Below are 20,408 nucleotides of genomic sequence, written 5' to 3' on the forward strand. Positions count from 1 at the left end.
TGTGATAAGGAGTGTGGTGAGCGTATCATTCTTAACTGATTTTTTTTCAAATGATACTAGAAACAATGCTGCACATGCACATGGAAAAGAAAAGACAAAAAGAGAGAGAACTTTTACATGTTTTCTCATGATTTACACTTGTTTATATTTGTCGTTGTGCCACGTTTCGAGTATTTATTGAGTAAATGATTGAAAATGTGTGGAAAAATGTGGATTGTACAAAATGTGTGGCAGGCTTTGAATCATTCAAAGATACTGTATTATAAATCTCTCTATTCATTTAATAATTTGATAAAGATGAATTATAACAAACATGAATCTCCCACCACTCTTTACATGATTTCAAACTATATTCTTTTTTATTACATATACTTTAATTTGTCGTGCTAAAACAACATTAGTTCCTAATAAATCTAGAGTTGCATGAGACAACGGATTTTGGAACACAATTGTTATGAAAAATGTCTTTTAAATGGTTACAAATTTGAGAAAATAATTATGTTACTTACAGTATATGATATAAATGTTTTAAAGTATAGGAGATAATGTTATCTTTACTCTTGGGCTTTTATTTCAGACTACGACTACAATGAGCTCATTGCTTGGACTAGTGAAGGAATCTCGATTTTTGTAGGATATGGACTACATGCTATGTTGGGAAGACTCAGATAAGTGCCAATCAGATTGAAAGCATTAACAATTATGCAACATATCACTTTCAAAAAAAAATAATAATAATTGCAACATATCAACTTCGACGCGCTAATAATTATTTATATTAATAGTATATTTATTATTAGATTTATTACTCTTTTGATTTTTAGCAAACCACACATTTTTTATATATTTGTTTTTCTCATGTCTTCATTCTATTTTTTTTTTTTTTTGGAAATATTAGTCTATTTCCAACATTTATGATAAGAAGATTGATAACATGATGACGACATATCCATTGAGAAAACTAAGGAATCGCAAAGGTGTTTCTACGAATTTATGCATAAAATTACTACATGCCAAGATTAATTAGGTCCCAAGATTATTACACCAAGGATTATAAAGTACAACCTTAAATTTTGGTTTATACCATCTATCTATCTCTCTGCCCACGAATGGAGGTAGAGATAAACAATGTTGCGTTTCTATTCATTGGACGTGTCTTTTTGACTATCCAATGGTTCGGTAAATAATCTATCTATATATATGCCTCTTGGGTTATTGAGAGGGTTTAACTAGTATTAATTATGTTTATTATTATCATATCTTAGCTTTGACAAAATGTGACACTCGGGGTCCTTGTTCACATAAGCACCATATTAAAATTCCGAATAATATCTAATTTTTGCCTTCAAAAAAAATTATTCGAATTGGACTTCTATTATTTTACTAACAACAAAATTCCAAGTTTGTGTTCGATAGTTCTGAACCTATGTTAAACATTCCAATTTTTTTATTCTTTTCGACATAAACTAAACATGCCAATTGAGTTAGTTACCCAAATTGTAAAAAACAAAAATTCTTGATCTCTGGTATAGAGGAAGGATGTTGCATAGAAGCATATATTCCATTTCTAGTAACCCAACTTGATATATAAAAATTACGAATATATCTCAAAATCTAAAAGATATATAGTTCACGTTTGTTTTCACATTTATTAGTAAAAAGTGATTTCAATTTTCCTGTTATTTTTCTTTAAAATATATTTAATTAAAACTGATTGAAAGTGAACGAAGTTTCTTTGTGGCCACGGTTTTGTAGATTCTAAATATATTTATTTATGTAAATTATTTAAAAAAAAATTCATGTGGCTTTGAAAGATTCATAAAGATATATATCAATATTGGGATAATAGCGACAGCTCTTCTTTAAATACAAAATTTATAAAATACATATTTATTTTTATGTCAGCTAAGTCGGCAGTACTTCCACGTAAAACCATCTACAATTTTATATAGTTTTGGTATTTATCAAAAACAAATTTAGTTTGTAAAGCGATAGATGTAATATATATTATAATTGTTAGATAAATATAAAAAATAAATAAATCGTCTTCTTTAAAAATCATTCATCTCTAATCTTTTTTTCTTCAAGAACACGATCTCTCTCAAATGGAAGAAGAAGAAGAAAAAGGTCGAGCAAGACAACAAATCTCTGTTTTGTCTTCAAAAAGATCCCAAACGGCAAACGCAAACGTGGCAGTCACGGATCCGTCGGAGGTGGCGTTTAACGTTTGTTGCTTATGTGTGTATTGTCCTCTATGCGTTATTTGGTGCTGCATCAAACAGCCTTGTACGATTGGATGGAGAGCCGTTCTAAACGCCAAACGCAAATTAAGCGGTTGCAGCGGCTGCGGTAGAAGCTTTAGCAGGAGGGTTTTGGCAGCTGATTATTCGTCGTTTTCTGATATTGATTCTGATGATGTGAATTGTAAAGCTCATCATCATAATTGTTCTAAACGTCGTAACCGCTGATATTACAGAACATCTTCGATCTCATGCCTTTTTTTTTTCTCCGATCTGCGGTTTGAATTTGATTGTCCTAAACGCAAAGAAGGTAAAACGCTGGAGTTGACTTCATAATGCTTGAGTTGTTGAAAAGATCTATATATCATTAAGGGGTTTAAAGATGTTTAACATTAAACCAAAAAAAAAAAAAAAGAGTTTTAAAGATGTTGTTGTGATGGATTATATAAAGATGTATATATTTTACTTGTTGAGGAATAAAGTTTGTTTTTTTTTCTTTTTCTTTAAATTGTCATCAGTAAGGAATAAAGTTGTGTGATGTTGTGCCTTTTTCTTCATCTTCAGTTATTTGTTTTGTGCAAAATTAGGAAACAATAGCAGAAAAATTACCTGATAATAATTACATTTTCGTAGATAGTACATATAGTCACAGACCAAACAGGAAGGTAAAAATAGAGTTAATTAGGTACCAAATAAATGACTAGTGAAAATTCGGCATTTGGCATCTAACCAAAATATAAAACCTAAGTTTTGAGTTTTAAGTCAAAGTAATTATATATGTTAATTCGATTCTAGGTCTACATCACAAGGGTTTATAAACACTATTATTGCCAAAATCTTACATTATGCGTCAAATATGGTGTTTTATTAATTAGCTTTGTTGTTTTGTGCATCTTAATTAGTATGTTTTTCCCGTTATATTGTGCAATTGGTATGAGATTTTCTTTTGTTTGTGACAACAGATTTACAACAATATATATAATATAAGAAACAAATGGTTTTTGATTACGAAAAGAACCTTTTGTGGTTTATTGAAGACAAGATGCACAACCAAAGTTACATAGGCCGAGAGAAAATATATAGTGGGAAGAAACGGAAGAAGAGGAAATTAAAAGATGAAAGGCCTCTCATGAAACAAACCGAGTTTGGCGGATGTTACGTTTGTGACCCATTTTGAACTTTGTCTTGTAAAAGTAGATGTCTTATTTCTCACAGATAGGTCCAAAATGAGTGTGAGACATTGCCTTATGCATCGTTTGGTTTCTCTCATTCTAAAGCTCAAAAATTGTTGTTTCTCACGCACGTCATGAAGGCTCGTCTAATTGATGGATAACATGTTGAAAATGAGAGACCAATAACTAGAGATTTGAGTAGCAGCTTTTGCTAGGGATCTTTAGATCACAAATCCCAACACTCAAAAACACGAACAAAAATAAGAAGTAAAAGGTACACGTGTACACAATTTTATAGTGTTTCACCCTTAGGCCTCAACTTATAAGGTACAAGCAAATTCCCACAAAATAGTTTTCCACCTTCGTGGTCCATATAAGTGGTATGTCTTGTTGTATTTTCGAAATGTTGAATTTTAATAGTTTTCGTGTTAGACCGTTTTCACTCACATGTCGAGAGGGGTGATTAGATATCCCACATTGATGGTGGGATAAATTTTTGGTAATATATATGTGATGTATCAATTCTTTTCCCTTGAGCTAACGTTTGAGATTAGTTAGGCCACATTACTAATAGATTAATGTTAGAGTCCATGAAGTATCCCACGAGAAAACTGTTGAACTAGGATTACCAATTTTCGTTCTGATATATAATCTCTGGCTAATCGAACTTCAAAAACCCTACAAAAAGAACAAGGAAGAGTGGGTAACTATTTGGTGATTAAATAATTTACTTCCAAATAGGTTTGCCTAAACAATTGAACAATTCATGCAAAAGAACATTCCAAACTTGAAGTCACAAATGATATTTCAAGATTTCTAGCAACGAATTAATCTCCAAGCCTCCCTCTTCGAATTCGAAAGAAAGAGAGATCAAGGACATTTAACAAGTTATAGTTACATCAGGATTTAATTATTTTCCATATATACAAATTAATGTGCAATTGTCCAAAGTGCAGATGTCATCTTTGATATGAAAGATGGTACGTAGAGCTCCGGTGTGATAACGTATAATGCCGGTAATAACAGGTTTTAGGAGTTGAACTTGACCGGCGTAACTAAAGCCTTAAAGGTGTCATGCATGAAGTTCAAGAGAAAAGCTTTTACCAGTAGTGATGCATTAATTAAAAAAAAAAAGTAATTATGCATTATTGACTTATTAATTGCAATAATTTTTCTCTGTTACGTTGGAATTATGGAATATCACTAGTTTAATTTCTTTTGTAGTGCATCGAGAGTAATCGTTATTGTTTGATGTTACTATTTTTATTCAGTTCATCATCATTATATATTGACATCATTCTATATTGACCAAAAAAATAATCGAGAACACCGTAAATATGTGCCACGAATAATATGGGAGAGGGTTTAAATTCTAGTTTCATAAATAAGTAGTAATATTGAATACTATTCATTAGTATAGTTAACTTTTTTTCTTGTATAAATCTGTTTCATACTCAAAACAAACGAATCTATTTTTGAAAATAATAAATGCCTCGTTACCTAGGTTTCTGATAATTTGGAAATTGGAACTATTACAAATCATTATAAATGGATACACAATCGGAAAAAAAGATGAAAAAACAAAAAAAATTGGGAACAGTGAACTATTTGACATTTGTAAGAAAATGTAAGATAAATCTTTAGTAGGTGTCATAGTTAAGTATGGAAATCATTAATGGATGTATGACTCCATGCACTAGCTAGCAGATTAGCAGAAAACAAAAGTATATATACAAATTAAATGACAAGCAATAATTACAATTGATAATTACAATATTGATCACTACTAGACATGAATCGTGATGATGTTAAAAGCTTTAATCACAATGTGTTTGGACCCATTTTTGTAGGGTATATATATCTAAAGTGCATGAAACAATACAAAGTGGGAAATCATCTTATGTGATCTTCTTGAGAACCAACCACTATGTGATGTTCTTGAAAACAATACATTAGCTAGCTCTCCTAACGCCACGAAACAATAAAAGTTCTTGAAAACCGCTTATGTGATGCTTCCATTCACTTCCTTAGTGCCACATATACCTACTCTTTTTTTTTAACACATGTATCCCAACGCTCGCGCTTGTACAAACCACGTGGGCGGTCTAAAGACACTCCACGTGTCAGTTCCTAGAATGCTGCAGCCCATATGTGAAATCCGCAGTGATCGGGACTCGAACTCGTGATAGCGGATACTTCAGCTGAAGGTCCTTTACCACTAGAGCTAGAGGCTCCGGATTATATACCTATTATTGTTATATAAAACTACAAATATTGCATTTGCTGTCTCACTTGTGTATTTGAGTGTGATAAGAGATGGCACTAAAGAATACTTTAGTTGGTGGAGTGCTACTACAACTCACAACAATAACCAGTATTTTTTGCCTTCTTAAAGAATAAGTGGGTGTTTAAGAGCTAATGCTGATTATATTATATCCATGTGCATCTGTATGTGTACATTGTACACTAATCAATATGTGTTTTAGTAATTTAAATTTACAATGCAACCGGAAACTACCAACAACATACAATTTTGAAGCGCACGCTTCTTCTACACATTCTATATAGATTGAAAACAAACATCTACATGGTTAATTGCTTTTTCAGTATTTACTTACTAGTTACTAACTTAATGAATTTCCTATACTATAGAATGAAACCAAAAAAAGAAAATTAGATTGAATATATCATAAAAATCCCCAAAAAATAATCATCTGGCTTAGATTTAAAGGGATTTCTAAATTTTAATTCCTATTTTCTTTCATTTATGTCCACCACATATTTTGGTTGATTTTTCAAAACATAAAATTATGATAGCATTACCTCTGTCGGTCACCACCTAGATTTTTAAATATATATATATATATATATATATTGCATGTTATTTATAAGAAAAATGATTCTATTAATTAAAAGAAAAATCCTCATATTTAAACCATAAATTTGTTTTCGACTAACCTTAATATAAACCTCTTACACTTATATTGATATGCAAAAGTATAAAGTTAAATCAATATAGTCTAGAGTTTTATTTTAAAACAACTATCAAACCAATGATTTTCAATTAAATATGTTCATCTCATCATATTTTGGGTGGATATTTTTCAATGTCTAAATTAACAAGAAAACCAAAATATTGTTCTAACCAAAGAATTAAGTAAGAAGAAAAATTTGAGAAAGCTTTATTATCATCACTCTCATTCTCTATAAATAGAAGGGCATAATAGCTCATAGAGAGACACATACTGAAAACACAAGTAACACAACACAAACACATAACAGAAACAAATCAAAGAAGAAGAAGAAGACAAAATGGTGAAGGTGACCATGTGGGTTCCCGTCTTAGCTGCGATTCTCCTGGTGACGGTGGCCAAAATCCCGGTGGCAGAAGGGGTGACGTGCACGGTGTCAGAGCTGTTTCCATGTGCGCCGGCGTATACGTCATCTTCGCCGCCGTCACGGACGTGCTGCACGAAGCTGAGAGAGCAGACGCCATGCTTTTGTGGGTACCTGAGGAACCCTAGCCTCCGCGGATACATTAACAATCCTAACTCCAGGAAAGTCTCCAGCATTTGCAAGATCTCTCCCCCAAGGTGTTAAAAATGGATTGACGTTGTTTATCATTAAGTGACACTGATTATGAAGTGGTCAGTAGTACCGTCTTGAATAATAATACTAGGTGATGATTATCATAAGCGGATGATGTGTATGTTTCTATCTTACAATATATTATAACAAAAGTGCTAAGGAACAAAGAAAAATATCTGTTCGTTTGGAAAAATGTTTCATCAGAAGATGAAGATCAAATTATAACAGAAACCAAGAAACCAATACATAAAAATTGCTATACACAAAAGAAAAGAATTACACAACACGTTACGTTTGGTCGCACATAAACAACACTCTCAAAGAACACAAAACTCACAAGAGAAAATCTGGGATTACAACTTGTTCTGAAGCAGCAGCTGCTTGGTTTCTCCCTCGCGATTTATGCTTACTACTTCCCTCTCCATTCTTCTTCTTTTTCTTCTTCTTCTTCTTCTTCTCTGAGTTCTGGTGATTTTCTTCTATTCTGGAGCTCTCTTCTTTTTCCCGTTGTCCCGAATTCGGATTTGTCTCAAACTTGTCTTTCTCTTTTCCCTTGTTCTTTACTAGCAGAGCGCTTTGGATTGCCCGGGACAAAGATTCATCATCGTTACCTGTCTCTATAGTCGTTTTTGCTTGAGGAGTGATTCTTAATTCATCTCCCTCGTCTAGTTTCACTACTACAGGCCTCGGTTTAGATTGACTCGGCTTTCTCTTGGGGTTAAACGCATTTGGGGATATCTCGTTTGCTAATTCATTTGCCAGAGGATAATCGCTCGGCGTGCCGTTGCTATCTGGATCGTCCTTTTGGGAAGGAAGATAATACATGCCATGGCGTTTGCGGTGTTCAGCTAGCAGAGACGAAGCTTCATGTGGAGGAGATGATGATGAGGAGGTTTCTTGTTGATCTCTGATTCTGAGTTTGGAGACAGAGAAGCTGATCTTGTCCATGTATGAAACCGAATCCGATTCCACGGGTTTAAGAAATTCCCCACAGATCTCTTCCAGATCCCTGAGATTCTCTTTCAGCTTTAATCCATCTGGTACACAAACCTTTTCTTGTGCAGTTGTAGAAACAGGACCGAGCTCCTCTGAGAACAAATCTTCCATGAATGCCGTGACTCTAAAAGCTTCTGTTTCATTGTCTTGGAGGTCTAATTTCTCACCTAATTCTTGCTTTAACATACCAATGAATCCTAAAACATTCTTAGCTCTCTCCTGCACTTCCACATCATGGGTTCCACATAACGGCCCCAAACCAAGCTCAATCACATTCACCAGATTCAGTATAGATTCATATGTGAAAGCATTCATGGATGAAGAGGTAGAACTAAACTCCTGAGCCGAGGATGACAAAATGGATTCCTTAGCCGAGAAGTAAGACCTGAGACAGAAGACAAGAACTTTGAAAGCTGAATGTATGTAGATAGCTCTTATGGAGGGCGGCAAGAGACCAGTGCGTGGTTGCAAAAGTGCCTCCACAGTTTCATATGGATTCTTACAGAACTCAACGTATTCCCCCGAAATCCACGCAGCTGCAGATAATATCGGGTGCAAGAACAAGTTTCCGAGCAATGCAGGATCAATGAGAAGTGCCCAAGAAACACGGACTAGCTGCGGTCTAGCATCACTAACCCTCATACCGATATCGATCAACTGATGCTCAATCTCTTCCCCTCTTTGACAATGAGGGATTCTAGCCATCTCACCAAGAAGAGACACATACCAATCAAAATCAACTATGATCTCAAATGCATTCCTGGAGCATGCTGATAAGACAGAATATATAATCTCGTTGCAGAACAATGGGTCTGATTTGAGTGCATAATTCATAAGAATCCTGGAGATTTCCGACACATTATCTTCATTCACCATCGCCATTAAGAGATGTAATGCCTCGAGTTTCACATTTGGATCCTCATCGCTCAGAGCCTTGACAACAGCCTCTTTGTTCTCCAAAACTGCCCACAAATGCTTTGGAGCAACAATAGACAAGGCGTTAAGACCAAGATACTTGAGATTTGGATCATCTTCCACAAGAAACTCCCGAATCTTTGCAACAGCAAGTTTCAAAGCTGCTTCATGATCACTCAAGCTACTCACCACAGTTCTAATACACTCAAACACCAGAGACTTTGCCACAGTCCTCCTCATATGTTCACAGATCGGCTCAGCCACTTTCTTACCCAACCTAGGCTCAATCGAAGCCAACTTAGCAAATATTTTAAGAACCTTAATCAGAACCCAATTGTTCCTTGAATCAACCAATACTTTATAAAACTCAGGAGCTAAAGGAAGACAAGATCCAGGATCTCTTGTGGCAAGCTCACAGAACACTCCAACAACAGCAGACAGAATCTGCGGATCAGAGCTTTCAAGATTCTCAACAAGACGTTTGAAACATACCTTAACAGCATCAGGATACTTCTCGAAAACCCTCAAAACAACACCAATTGCTTTCTTCTTAACAAAAGCTTTACTACTACCCAAAAGTGTAAACACTTCAGGAGTCAAATCTCTAGCTAGGTCCTGAGTTCCAATCCTAGACAAACATTCCAAAGCTAGACTTACCTCATATTCATTAGCACTAGTCAAATCCTTTCGAACCTGGTTAGTAATCAGGAGCAGAACCGAGGTCTGTTCATGGAACGACTGAGTAATTGCTTGGTAACCGATCCTCTTGTGCTGGAATCGTGAAGAGGATACGACTTCGACAGCGTGAAACGCCGCCCACGACATGTCGACGCCGTGAAGTGCAGCGAGGTAAGAGAGCTTGTGAAGTGCGGTGGATTTAGTGGAGAGATCTGTGACTTTGATCTCGCGGCGGATTTCTTCTAGAGCTCTGGAAATGAAATTGGATTCTCCGAGAAGCTGGAGACGAAAGCCTTTGATCAGATCCTCGAGACTTCGTTGGAACAAGTTGTCCATTATAGAAGTGGAAGACGACGACATTGATTCTGGTGGTTTAGCAGGGATTATGGTTGGTTCCTAGGGATTAGAGTTGTGATTCGGAATGATATGGAGCCATGAATCTGGAGTTGCAGAGATGAGATTCCGATGAGTTTTTGAAGCTGATCGACGCCGTGAAACTTGCGATCTCGACGGAGATATGGGAGAAGGGAAGAGACGAAAGAGATGAAAGAGAAAAAGGCCTATTAACTTCTATTAAGGCCCATTAAAAGCCTTTATTAAAAATGAAAAAAAGGATATCGTGATGCATATAGAAGTTTTATTTTTATATTTTATTGTTTTTTGGGATAAACATAACTACGATTCTGTCGGGATTAATACGAATAATAAGGAAATTTTAAAGAAACTTAACTAGGGTTTGTTTGTTCTTATATATCCCAGTCCAAACATAAAAAAAAAAGTTGAACTTTGTGGTGAAACGTGTGTTGTTGGTTTCTTATTGGAAAAAGAGAACATGAGCCTTACCTTTATTTACGTGATAGTCGTAGTTGTTAACATTGTGGTATTTGCAATTACTGATTGCTGTCCTCGTGACGGAGGTGAAAGGAGAGAAGCATCTGGTGGTGACGATGTCCCGGTGAAGGTATAGTAGGCTAGTAGTGGTGGCGAGGACAACGGCGGAAGATGTGGTGGTGACGGTTAGGGATGCTATTTGAGGTTTTTTTTTTTTTTTTTTTACTTTTAATATTAGGATTAGTAAACTATCTCATACACTAGCTTTGTCGTGATGTCCTAAACTTAATTTCTTTTGGGCAAACAGATTTACTTGATTTTTAATCCGCGTTCTCAAATATAATTCTAACTCGTCCCGTTATACAACACGTGTACGTTATTTCTAAAACAAAAGAAATTGTAATCAGAATCCTTTCGCACTTGATTAGTAATTGGAAACCGAAGCATGTGGAACAACAGAGTAATTGCTTGGTAACGGATCTTCTTGTGCTGCAGGATTTGAAGTGGTGAGACTCACTTTGACTTTCTTTATGAAATAGTTGGTGATAGTTCTTTTGATTCGACCATTTATTTTAAAAAAAAAAAAAAAAAAACTTCTTCATTAAGAATCCAATAGAGTTTCATGATATTTTTTCCGAAAATTTTCAAACACAAGAATTTCTCAAGTTTCATTCATGAACTTAATACTTATGTATATACTTTTTTTTTCCTAAATACTTATGTATATTTTTCTTAACGTTTTTCCTCAAATTCCTGATTGTCTCATAATCTCTAATCAGAACTAGGAAACTAATGGAACCATATATTAATATAGAAGTCGATACTCTATATTAATAGTTGAATTGTTAGGGCTAACCGGCATAATTATCCAACTCGATATTACTCTTTAAAATTGAAATTTACTCAAACACAATATTCGCAATAAATTTTTAAGTATTTTAATTTAAAAGTTTAATTAAAAAATTTAATTATTTTTTAAAAATTTAACAAAAATTAAAATTTTATGTTTTGGTTAGTTTTATATCATTTATTTATTTTGAAAATGAAATATCAAATTTGTAAATATTTCCATATTTTTAAATTATATCTTTTATGTCCATATATTTATTATTCTTCTTTTTATTAAAAAAACTTAATATAGAAAATCATAGTAATTTCAAAAAATTTAAATAATTGAGATATGTAGTGCGTGTGAACGCCTGAACGGCCTAATTTCAACTTTATTTTACTTTTATTCTAATGTTGTTTCCTTTTTTTGTTTCAATAATAACGTTACAATAAATCAAACATAAGTAAGAAAAAAAAAAAAAAAAGGAAAACAAAATAATAACTCTTGAGAATAAATACGAAACAACTTTGAAACAAAAGACGAAGAGAAGACGAAACAAACACAAAAATCGAATCTTTAGAAGAAGAAAGAAGAAGGGAAGTTGTAACAATGGAGCCTCCTCCTCAAAGATCCAAACGACTCCATAACTTCCCTTTACCTCAGCTCCGTTGGGGTCAACAGAGATACCTCAGATGCGTCAATCTACCATCATCGAATTCACATCACCCATCTCCTTCTCCCGATCACCCACCCAACAGATCCGTTTCCACCATTGCTGGAGTCTCGAACGACAAGCTTAAAGAAGCGAAGAACGGTGATGTAGTTGCGGCGGCTCGGCCGTGGAATCTGAGGACGAGAAGAGCCGCGTGTAGTGAACCTGGTGACGAATCGCCGGCGAAGAACGTCGGGGTTGAAATTGGGTTGAAGAGAAGCCTCGTCGAGAATGATGATGAGAAATTGAAATTCTCAATTCCTTTGTCGAGAGAAGAGATTGAACAAGATTTCTTCATTGCTTTTGGGAAAAAACCTCCGAGGAGACCTAAGAAGAGACCAAGGCTTGTTCAGAAGAAATTGAATGTAAGTGTAAAAGCTTCTCTCTCTTTTGTTACTTCAAATCAAAAGTTTGATGCTTTGATTACTAAATCTGTTTTCTTTTTTGTGTTTTGGCAGACGATTTTTCCAGGATTGTGGTTGGATGAAGAAGTAACAATTGATTCATATAATGGTCCTGGAGCTATGGAAACGTGAAAAGGTGTTTACTTTTTCTAGCCCAAAGATTGTATCAACTTTGTCTTGTTTCAGCTTTGAGACATTCTCAAGTTTTAGCAAATGTCCTGTGAAGATTACGAAATGATCTTAGTTTCTAATCCCTTATTGTTTGTTGTAAAGTGGATTGCTACTGGGAAATCTCATCATTCATTCACTAATTGTAATCTCCAGCTGTTTGTTTTATTTAGTAATGGAGTTGCTTCATTGTCTCTCTCTCTCTGTTCTTCTTCTACTTTGAGGCATTCTCAAGTTTAGCAATGTTCCAGTCCGAGAAGAAACACAATTTCAAGGTGATAACCAGAGTTATCATCATTCATTCATAATGTTTAGTTTAGTAAACATATTCATCACTAGTCTAATTGTAATCTCGAGCTGTTTGTGTGTTTTTAATGATGCAGTTGCTTCACTTTCTAAAGGTTTCTCGAATTTTGACCCATATAGTCTACTCTTAATCTCTTATTGTTTCCGTTGATGGTATATTGGTGGCTAAAATTTCTTGACATAAGAACTTGTTGTTCTCAAATATGTTTCACGGCTCGGTTCCTCAATATCAAGAACATGATGCTTGTTTCATCAACGGTGCATTGGGCAATGTCTGTTGAGGACTGGAAAAGCTTCTACTCGCATCTCTGAGGTTAAGATGGTTTCTTTGTTGGATATCCAGGTTACTTGATTATCACTGAAGTTTAGGCTTGCCTTTTAAACTAAAAATAAAAACTCTATAAGTTGCTATTTTTTTTTTGGGATTTAGCAAACATGATCATACTGATAGTGAATGATCTGACAAGTTCATGCACTTGTTGCGTCTTTGCGGTTTCCTGGTGCATTCATTTGTCATCTAAATCTGATTACCAACAATATATGTGCTATCATATGTTGTTTGATGACTTCACAGGTTTCCAGACAAGAATCTATGTAAGATATCCTCAAATCACCTAACGTTGACCGAACACCAGCAACAAAGCCTGACCTCACATTTTTTGAGAACTTATCTAATTCTTTGAGGTAAGTTGTATTGCTTAAGTTTTTCTAAACTTTAGTTAGATTATCTTTCAACTGTTTATCTCATACTTCAATCTTGCATATTACTATAGATAATTCAGTATTAGATTGGGCTGAAATTGTGTTAATCCCTAACTTATACAGTGATCCCCTCAATAGTAACGGTAACATACTTATTCAAACCATGTGAAAATACGTTTAGATATTATGATTTATGACATATAATATGTATGTAAAAAACATATATATAAGCAATTGCTTCCTATAGAAGTGAGTGGCTTACCACAATCTTTAGACAGATTACGCCTTCCATTATTTTATTCGAAACTTCAACTTCTTCCCACCAACTTATGAGTTTATTTGAACTTCTAAAAGCATTATGATCATTTTCACTCAAACTTCTAAAGCAAAGTTTTGACATTGAAAGAGATCTTTTCACTCACTTTGACTTTTTTTGTTGTTGTTTGGTTTCTCACTATGATCTGCACGGATTCAAGTCACCAGCGGATTTCGTTCTCGAGTGATCTTGGCCAATCCGATATAGCACCACCACCGGTAATAGAACCATGCGGCCTTATCCGAAGAGATGAAACTCTTTTAGATTCCTCAAATCCGGACTTCGAGTTCCATATTGCAAACAACTTTGATCCAGGAGACTCCTCACCAGCTGATGAGATCTTTGCAGACGGCATGATCCTTCCTTTCCATGTAACTGCAGCTTCGACCGTGCCAAAACGTCTCTACAAGTACGAACTCCCTCCCATTACATCCTCCCTTTCTCCATCCCCTCTCTCGCCACAACCACTGCCCACAAAACACAGCGAAAAGGAAACCAACGGGAGAGCAAGTGGAGCAAACTCTGACTCAGAAGCAGAGAAGTCATCAAAGTCGTTTTGGAGTTTCAAGAGGAGCTCGAGCCTCAACTGCGACATAAAGAAGAGTCTAATCTGTTCATTTCCTCGGCTCACTAGAAGCAACTCGACAGGCTCGGTTACTAATTCTAAGAGAGCAATGCTGAGAGATGTGAACAACCACAGGCCTTCTTCTCCCTCTTCTTCTTCCTCTATATGTTGCAATGCGTATCATTTCAGACCGCAAAAGCACACAGCAAAGAAGGGTGAAGGAGGAGGAAGTTTTTCGATCATTCCAGTCCCCAACGGCCAATCTACATTTGGGTTAGGATCAATCTTACGCCATTCGAAAGATAAGACGAAGAAGAAGAAGAAGAACAAGAAGTAGATGATATGAGATGTTCAGAGTTTCCTCTTTTGATTGTGTCTGCACATTGTTGGGGTTTATTGAACACATTTTAATAGTAGATGATCACAGCAGCAAGAGCTTATCGAAGTTTTGGATCAATTCTTTTTTCTTTTCATTTTGTCTACAAATTGTTGTGTGTGTTTTTCTCGAACATTCATTGTACACATTTTTGTTAGTGTTGCTTAACTTACCAAACTTTTTAGGTTGCTTCAATGTTTCGAATTGGACACAACCTCAATAACAGATACGACTAAAGTGGTTCATAATTTTATCTCAGAGAAGTTATCTTTACATTATGAAATGCTCAATATTAAAGTTTTGTTGAAATAAAAGACTCCTAACTTTCAAGTCAGAGATATGTAAGATGTGGGTAACACCATTTTCATACAAAATCTATATATTACATTTACACACCAGAGATTGGTGCACATCTATATTATAAAGTTTTAAAAGCTGGTTTAATTAAAAGAATAGACAACATTAAACATCTGTTAAATGGTAGTTAAAAAGCCAAGTCTAACCTGACCCATTCTTATTTAAGCTACTTAATAATTATGTATGATTTAATTAGACATGACATGTCCCCTACTTCTTCTTATTCTTCTTCTTCAGGGATGCCATGGGGGATGATGGTGAGAGGGCCAGAGTACCCATATCTCTCCAAAACCCGTTTAATGCAGTCTATCTAAAAATGATTTTGTTAAAAACAATACATTATACAGTTTGAACTGGATAGTGATCAGTGACAAAAACGACAGCACTGGTACATTATAGTATAGTTGTATTTTGTCTTGATTTATTTTCAGTTTTACATGAATACATGTTAACATATTAAAATCGGGATATATAAACAAACACAGAATTGTTACAACCGTAGAGCACATAGATAGTATCACTTTCAAACACACAACTGATGCTATCTGAGATCAATGACATCAAACTTGAGATTAGGGTTCATGTAAACATCCTTACACGTATTGTAAATTGGTCCTCCATCTGCCGGTGAACTATGCGCGTGAAACCCACGCTGGTCACAATTTCTTATCACTGTCATTCCTCCCGGCGTTGTCAGCCGGAATATTCCGTGATTCCTACATATAAAAAAAACACATAATCCTTTTAGGGTTTTACGAATCAATTTTTGAACTGATATGAACTTTCGGTCTTTTCCTTGTTTATTACCTTGAAGAGTCTTGTGGCGCCATAACGATTGCCACAGCTTCCGGTAACATAATCTGAAAAAACATTGTAATTAAAGGTTTAAGGTTTATTATTTCTCTATGAGGAAGGTGTAAATCCATTGTTGATATCGTTTTATGCAGATATGTATATATGTAAGTTCTGTTCTGAAATTATTTAGAAAGGTTTTTTCCATACCTGGTAGGAATAGTGTGTGTGAACATCAATGGATGACATGAAACAAGACTGTGTCGGATGTGTCTGAGGAAATGAAGATAGTAATTAGTAAGTGAGTAAAGATAAATATAGTATGAGACCAATTAACTGCGAAAAAACGATATCAACAATTAACAAAGACTGATCTTCATAATTAACTCACATGAATCCATCCAAGTGGGAAAAGGGATTGCTTGTCCTGTACTTCAAATATCTCCTCTTCGTTTGTGGCCTGACACTATAAAAGAGCAAGAAATAAGTGAATGTGTAAATGAAGAAACTAAGTTGAAATACGAAAACAAGACTCAGAGCTTACCGAGTCAGATGTTGATTCTTGCTTTGGTATGATGAGAGCTGTAATGTAAAATTTTCTGTTTTTCTGCACACAAGTGATTCGCAAATCATTATTGCTGACCCATTTACCTGAGCTAAATGTCAATATCACATTTTCAAATTTTAATAAGACTTACTAGTGAGCCAGCAAGAATACCACACGTCTCTAAATTCTTTTTCGTGTTCGACTTGGCAAGCCTCATGAAGGTATCCATCATTGTTGTGGCCTGCAAAATTAGATAATTATCAAAATATGAAGACAATTGGGGATAGTAGAACATAGAGCCAGTGGTTGTCTACAAACTTGTTCTCAGTCTATCTTATATTTTCAGAGTCTCGGACAATGTAGCAATAGAATTAGTGGCTACTTCTATATTATATGGGTTGAAATCCCAAGGTTAGATAGACAATCTATGATATGTGTCTGGAATTGGACCATCGACACGAATCTAATGTTTACATCGGATAAGCTACAGAACACAATAAAATAAGAAATGGATGCAGCCCTGAGTATATATTTGTTTCAAAATTTGACATCAGAATAATAACAAAGATAGGAGAAATATAGCAAACTTACAATGTGTAGTTCAAGAGGAGACTCCGACCGTAGAGACTCATCTGGCAGAGAGTTTTCTATCTTACATTCTGGTTCTCTAACTTCAGGACATAAAGCAGGTACCAAGTCTTGAACTTCTGCAAGCACTGGAGGTGGTGAAGGTTGCCTAATGATACTGTTATCATTAACACTTTCTGGTTCTTCAAAAGAAATCATGGAAGAAAGCTCATCAGTGTAATCTTTCTGGATATTTCCACTCGATGTAGCACTTGATTCAACGGTTGGTCTTTCAGGTTCATCATTACTGCCATTCCTTATCATTGGTTTGCTATCTACAAATTGTTGGAAGCTGATTTCCACAAAGAGAGTGAGGAAGGTGCATACATAGGCATGAGATAATCAAGCAAAAGAAGTTGGAGGGAGTGAGTGGAATATGTAAGAAATCAACAAACAAGCTAGTTGATCTAACCTTGGAAATTCAACTGGCGAAAAATCTATATTGCTTGGATATTGAACCTGAATCATATAACGCAAAGAACATCAGCTTAGTGTGAAGAATTGGATTGTAAAGAAAAAATACAAGCATCATGTGATACCTTTGCAACATTATTTGGTGGCTGCCACTGTCCACGAAGTCCACCTGGACCCAAGATAGAATGCTTAGAAAGGGTTTCTTCATTTGGTCGGAAGTTCACTGACCTAGATAAATCATAAAGTCAATAAAATCTATAAGACAGGACCATGAGACCAGAAAACAGTGAGAAATCCAACAAAGATCCTTCATTGAGAGAAGCTTCGAGAAACGAAACTGAAGACGTACATCTTTCGGAAACGCTCTTCGAGTGGTAGAGTGTTCAAGAATTGTTGACCCCTGGAACCCATGTAGCCAAAGTTATGTCCAACAGGATTTCTTACCTATACCGAACAAGAGAAACATAGAAACGAGCAGGGAATGTTTATCTAGTGCAGCTTAAAATTTAATCTCATAATGTTCTTTTAGAAATTGAACCAAAATTTTCACAATGAATTAAGAGAGGAGATAATTCAATTTAATTTGAAACATGTATGGATGGCATGTGGGACAAACAAGAGTAAAGCGTTAGGCACACCTTTGTATGATCATAGCTTTTTAACGATGGTTTTACGGCCGAAGACCAGCCTAGGGAACCATTTGCTGGATGAGCTTGCACATTATATTGTGGTATGAGCTTGGGATTCAGTTCATCGATCCTTTGCTGTACAACTGGTTTCAACTTCTCCAGCTCCGTCAAGACATCCAATAGTCTCTAGACAAGATACCAGCTCACATCAAACTACTGACTGATTGACGAAACAAGCATCAGAATATATATATCCAATACCATATTACCATTCTCAAATAATCTTTGTTGCTTTGTAGAGATGTTCTGTAATCTCGATGGGATGGTATAGTCTCAAGAGCCAAGCTAGAGAAAACCGAAAACATAGTTGATCTCAGAAGAAAAAATGTACTAGGATCTGATTCTACAAAGAGTTTAAAGTTTCAGCTTCTTTTCATTCTGATATATAATCCTCACCTTGAAAAACGTAGAAGCATGACATATAAATCAATAACATTCTTCTCTGCCCGAAATATGTTGGCCTACAAAAACATTTATGCAGATAATTAGGAAAGGGAGCTTAAACAAGATGATTGTAGTCTTAAAACAACGAATTTCAGAGAAACAACAAGCCAACAACTAAAATTTAAGGTAAAGACATCCAGAATAACATTGAGACTTTGACCGCCAAGATGCAGTTTAGAAACAAAAGTGTTCCGGGACCAAGACACCTAAGAACAAGACTCGACCAAGCATCTGATATCCAAAATTCCACTGAGACTATACAAGCATGAACGTCAAGGGACAAAGGCATGTACTTGCACAAGATTATTTTCCATATCATAGAATGAAAACTAAATCCAAAACTTCTACTCTCTTTCATTTTCATCACAAAACCAGTTTATGTGACCACCATGATCATAAGCAATCGAAACTGATATCTCAAATCGAACTCGAGGAAGCAGCTATATACATATGCAATTACAACAATCAAACTTTTAAGTGTTGCAAAATGGTGCAAAAGGTTTAAAATTCAACTATGCTGAGCATCAATCAGAGGAATGAGGTCAAGTAAAGAAACCCCCAAAAACTAAGCTCTATAGAGTAAAACGTAAAACAAAATTCAAAATCGAAACCTGTTTGAGGATATTATCAGCGATTCTGAAGTAAAATCGGAGAGAGATACGATTATCTACGCCAATTCTCCGAGCACTAGTAGAGATATCGATGATCTCAGAAGAAGACCCCATAGTTGCTTCGACCAGAGAGAGAAACAAAAAAGCAATCTTCCTTCACGCTTTGCGACTAGAGGAAGACCATCGACTCGAGTTGAAGAGCAGATCTCGGAACTCTGCGTCAATCGGTGACGTAACCGTCACAGGGTGGAGAGAACCTCCGGTCAAAAGAGACGGCGAGAGGTGAGAAGAGGCACCGCGATTAATGGCGATTGGCGATGAACGAACAAAGAAGAAACGACGCTCTTGAGTAATTTGACTTTCTTTTGAGGGGTGTATATGTAATTTCAGGGTTTTGGTGGGTGCGTTGAGATTTTGAGGCACTTTTAATTTTGATAAACAGATTCGGACCGGTCTCTTGTCGGCCGGTAAAAATCCCGAGTCAATCAATCATGATTTTATTCATCAGCCATCAATAATGTTCATATTTTCATCTTTTCTCTATATATTTATACAAAGTAAAAAACCACTATCAATTAAATAAAATAAATATATGCAACATGATATTAGAAAAATTCATATTTAAACAACATTTTAAATGATTTCTTTTTAAATAAGAAAATTATATATTAATCAATCGTAGATTTCTTTGTAAACCATCTAAATTATGTTGTTATTAAACAATTGAATTAGAAAAATACTAAAACAATTCATTGTTATTGAAAACATTATTAAGCTTGATAAATTGTCAAAATATTTGTAGAAACAACCTAACACTCGTAAAATATGGTAAAAATAATCTTTAAATTGTTTTTTTCAACACACATTATAAGGTTAATCAACATAACAAACGACTTTGAAAACATCTTGGACATAGATATCAAAGAAAGTGTACCTTGTATGAAAAGAAGTAATCGATATGATATATCAATATTTACAGATTTTAGGAGACTTCTTTAGTTAAAAACACTACAATTCTAAATAACACTTTTTTGTTGATTAATAAATTTGACCATTAAAAATATTTATTTACTCAAAATAATCATATAAAAAAAAAAACAAAGTTAAAGATTTGCAAATCTATCAACAT

General features: G+C 35.0%; 6 protein-coding genes across 11 annotated transcripts; 4 read left to right on the forward strand and 2 right to left on the reverse strand.

Annotated features, from left to right (window-relative positions):
- Nucleotides 1-2,061: 2,061 nt before the first annotated feature.
- LOC17896746 lies at nt 2,062-2,789 on the forward strand. Its single transcript, XM_006303376.2, has one exon. The coding sequence runs from the start codon at nt 2,106-2,108 to the stop codon at nt 2,466-2,468; it is 363 nt and encodes a 120-aa protein (XP_006303438.1). The 5' UTR covers nt 2,062-2,105; the 3' UTR covers nt 2,469-2,789.
- A 3,848-nt stretch (nt 2,790-6,637) lies between these two features.
- On the forward strand, nt 6,638-7,173 carry LOC17899344 (non-specific lipid-transfer protein 2). The gene has a single exon (XM_006304752.2). It carries the CDS (start codon nt 6,725-6,727, stop codon nt 7,010-7,012), a length of 288 nt encoding a protein of 95 aa, XP_006304814.1. The 5' UTR covers nt 6,638-6,724; the 3' UTR covers nt 7,013-7,173.
- A 62-nt stretch (nt 7,174-7,235) lies between these two features.
- LOC17899379 (AP-3 complex subunit delta) lies at nt 7,236-10,140 on the reverse strand. Its single transcript, XM_006305836.2, has one exon. The coding sequence runs from the start codon at nt 9,947-9,949 to the stop codon at nt 7,334-7,336; it is 2,616 nt and encodes an 871-aa protein (XP_006305898.1). The 5' UTR covers nt 9,950-10,140; the 3' UTR covers nt 7,236-7,333.
- Nucleotides 10,141-11,771: 1,631 nt separating this feature from the next.
- Nucleotides 11,772-14,094, forward strand: LOC17899285. Of its 6 annotated transcripts, none has more exons than XR_002832467.1 (7): nt 11,772-12,326; nt 12,420-12,501; nt 12,707-12,808; nt 12,917-12,934; nt 13,074-13,182; nt 13,414-13,523; nt 14,018-14,094. XR_002832467.1 is itself a non-coding variant. In XM_023777151.1 (3 exons), exons 1-2 carry the CDS (start codon nt 11,859-11,861, stop codon nt 12,495-12,497), a joined length of 546 nt encoding a protein of 181 aa, XP_023632919.1. In that variant the 5' UTR covers nt 11,772-11,858; the 3' UTR covers nt 12,498-12,501; nt 12,707-12,944. The 6 variants fall into 6 exon arrangements, 2 of the variants coding, with proteins under 2 accessions (XP_023632919.1, XP_006305620.2); XR_002832468.1 differs by having other exon boundaries at nt 14,025-14,092; XR_002832469.1 differs by lacking the exons at nt 12,707-12,808; nt 12,917-12,934.
- Nucleotides 13,449-14,993, forward strand: LOC17897458. The gene is made up of 2 exons (XM_006305623.2): nt 13,449-13,523; nt 14,018-14,993. The coding sequence occupies exon 2, from the start codon at nt 14,211-14,213 to the stop codon at nt 14,757-14,759; it is 549 nt and encodes a 182-aa protein (XP_006305685.1). The 5' UTR covers nt 13,449-13,523; nt 14,018-14,210; the 3' UTR covers nt 14,760-14,993.
- A 528-nt stretch (nt 14,994-15,521) lies between these two features.
- LOC17898902 (AMSH-like ubiquitin thioesterase 1) lies at nt 15,522-19,606 on the reverse strand. The gene is made up of 14 exons (XM_006304487.2): nt 19,280-19,606; nt 18,621-18,685; nt 18,434-18,509; nt 18,174-18,350; nt 17,885-17,979; nt 17,661-17,763; nt 17,534-17,580; nt 17,086-17,413; nt 16,646-16,735; nt 16,492-16,554; nt 16,339-16,413; nt 16,158-16,220; nt 15,963-16,015; nt 15,522-15,871 (listed from the first exon to the last, which is right to left on the reverse strand). The coding sequence occupies exons 1-14, from the start codon at nt 19,391-19,393 to the stop codon at nt 15,697-15,699; spliced, it is 1,524 nt and encodes a 507-aa protein (XP_006304549.1). The 5' UTR covers nt 19,394-19,606; the 3' UTR covers nt 15,522-15,696.
- Between the last annotated feature and the right edge of the window lie 802 nt (nt 19,607-20,408).

Source organism: Capsella rubella, unplaced genomic scaffold (assembly GCF_000375325.1).
Source record: "Capsella rubella cultivar Monte Gargano unplaced genomic scaffold, Caprub1_0 scaffold_1, whole genome shotgun sequence".
In the NCBI taxonomy this organism is placed as follows: domain Eukaryota; kingdom Viridiplantae; phylum Streptophyta; class Magnoliopsida; order Brassicales; family Brassicaceae; genus Capsella; species Capsella rubella.

Excerpts from the sequence above, each read along its gene's own strand:
- LOC17896746 (XM_006303376.2), top strand. The coding sequence starts at position 2,106 with ATGGAAGAAGAAGAAGAAAAAGGTCGAGCAAGACAACAAATCTCTGTT.
- LOC17899344 (XM_006304752.2), top strand. The coding sequence starts at position 6,725 with ATGGTGAAGGTGACCATGTGGGTTCCCGTCTTAGCTGCGATTCTCCTG.
- LOC17899379 (XM_006305836.2), bottom strand. The coding sequence starts at position 9,949 with ATGTCGTCGTCTTCCACTTCTATAATGGACAACTTGTTCCAACGAAGT.
- LOC17899285 (XM_023777151.1), top strand. The coding sequence starts at position 11,859 with ATGGAGCCTCCTCCTCAAAGATCCAAACGACTCCATAACTTCCCTTTA. Across the intron at positions 12,327-12,419 it reads TTGTTCAGAAGAAATTGAAT|ACGATTTTTCCAGGATTGTG; the intron begins GTAAGTGTAAAA and ends GTGTTTTGGCAG.
- LOC17897458 (XM_006305623.2), top strand. The coding sequence starts at position 14,211 with ATGATCCTTCCTTTCCATGTAACTGCAGCTTCGACCGTGCCAAAACGT.
- LOC17898902 (XM_006304487.2), bottom strand. The coding sequence starts at position 19,393 with ATGGGGTCTTCTTCTGAGATCATCGATATCTCTACTAGTGCTCGGAGA. Across the intron at positions 17,980-18,173 it reads AAAGCTATGATCATACAAAG|GTAAGAAATCCTGTTGGACA; the intron begins GTGTGCCTAACG and ends TGTTCGGTATAG. Across the intron at positions 17,764-17,884 it reads GAAGAGCGTTTCCGAAAGAT|GTCAGTGAACTTCCGACCAA; the intron begins GTACGTCTTCAG and ends TGATTTATCTAG.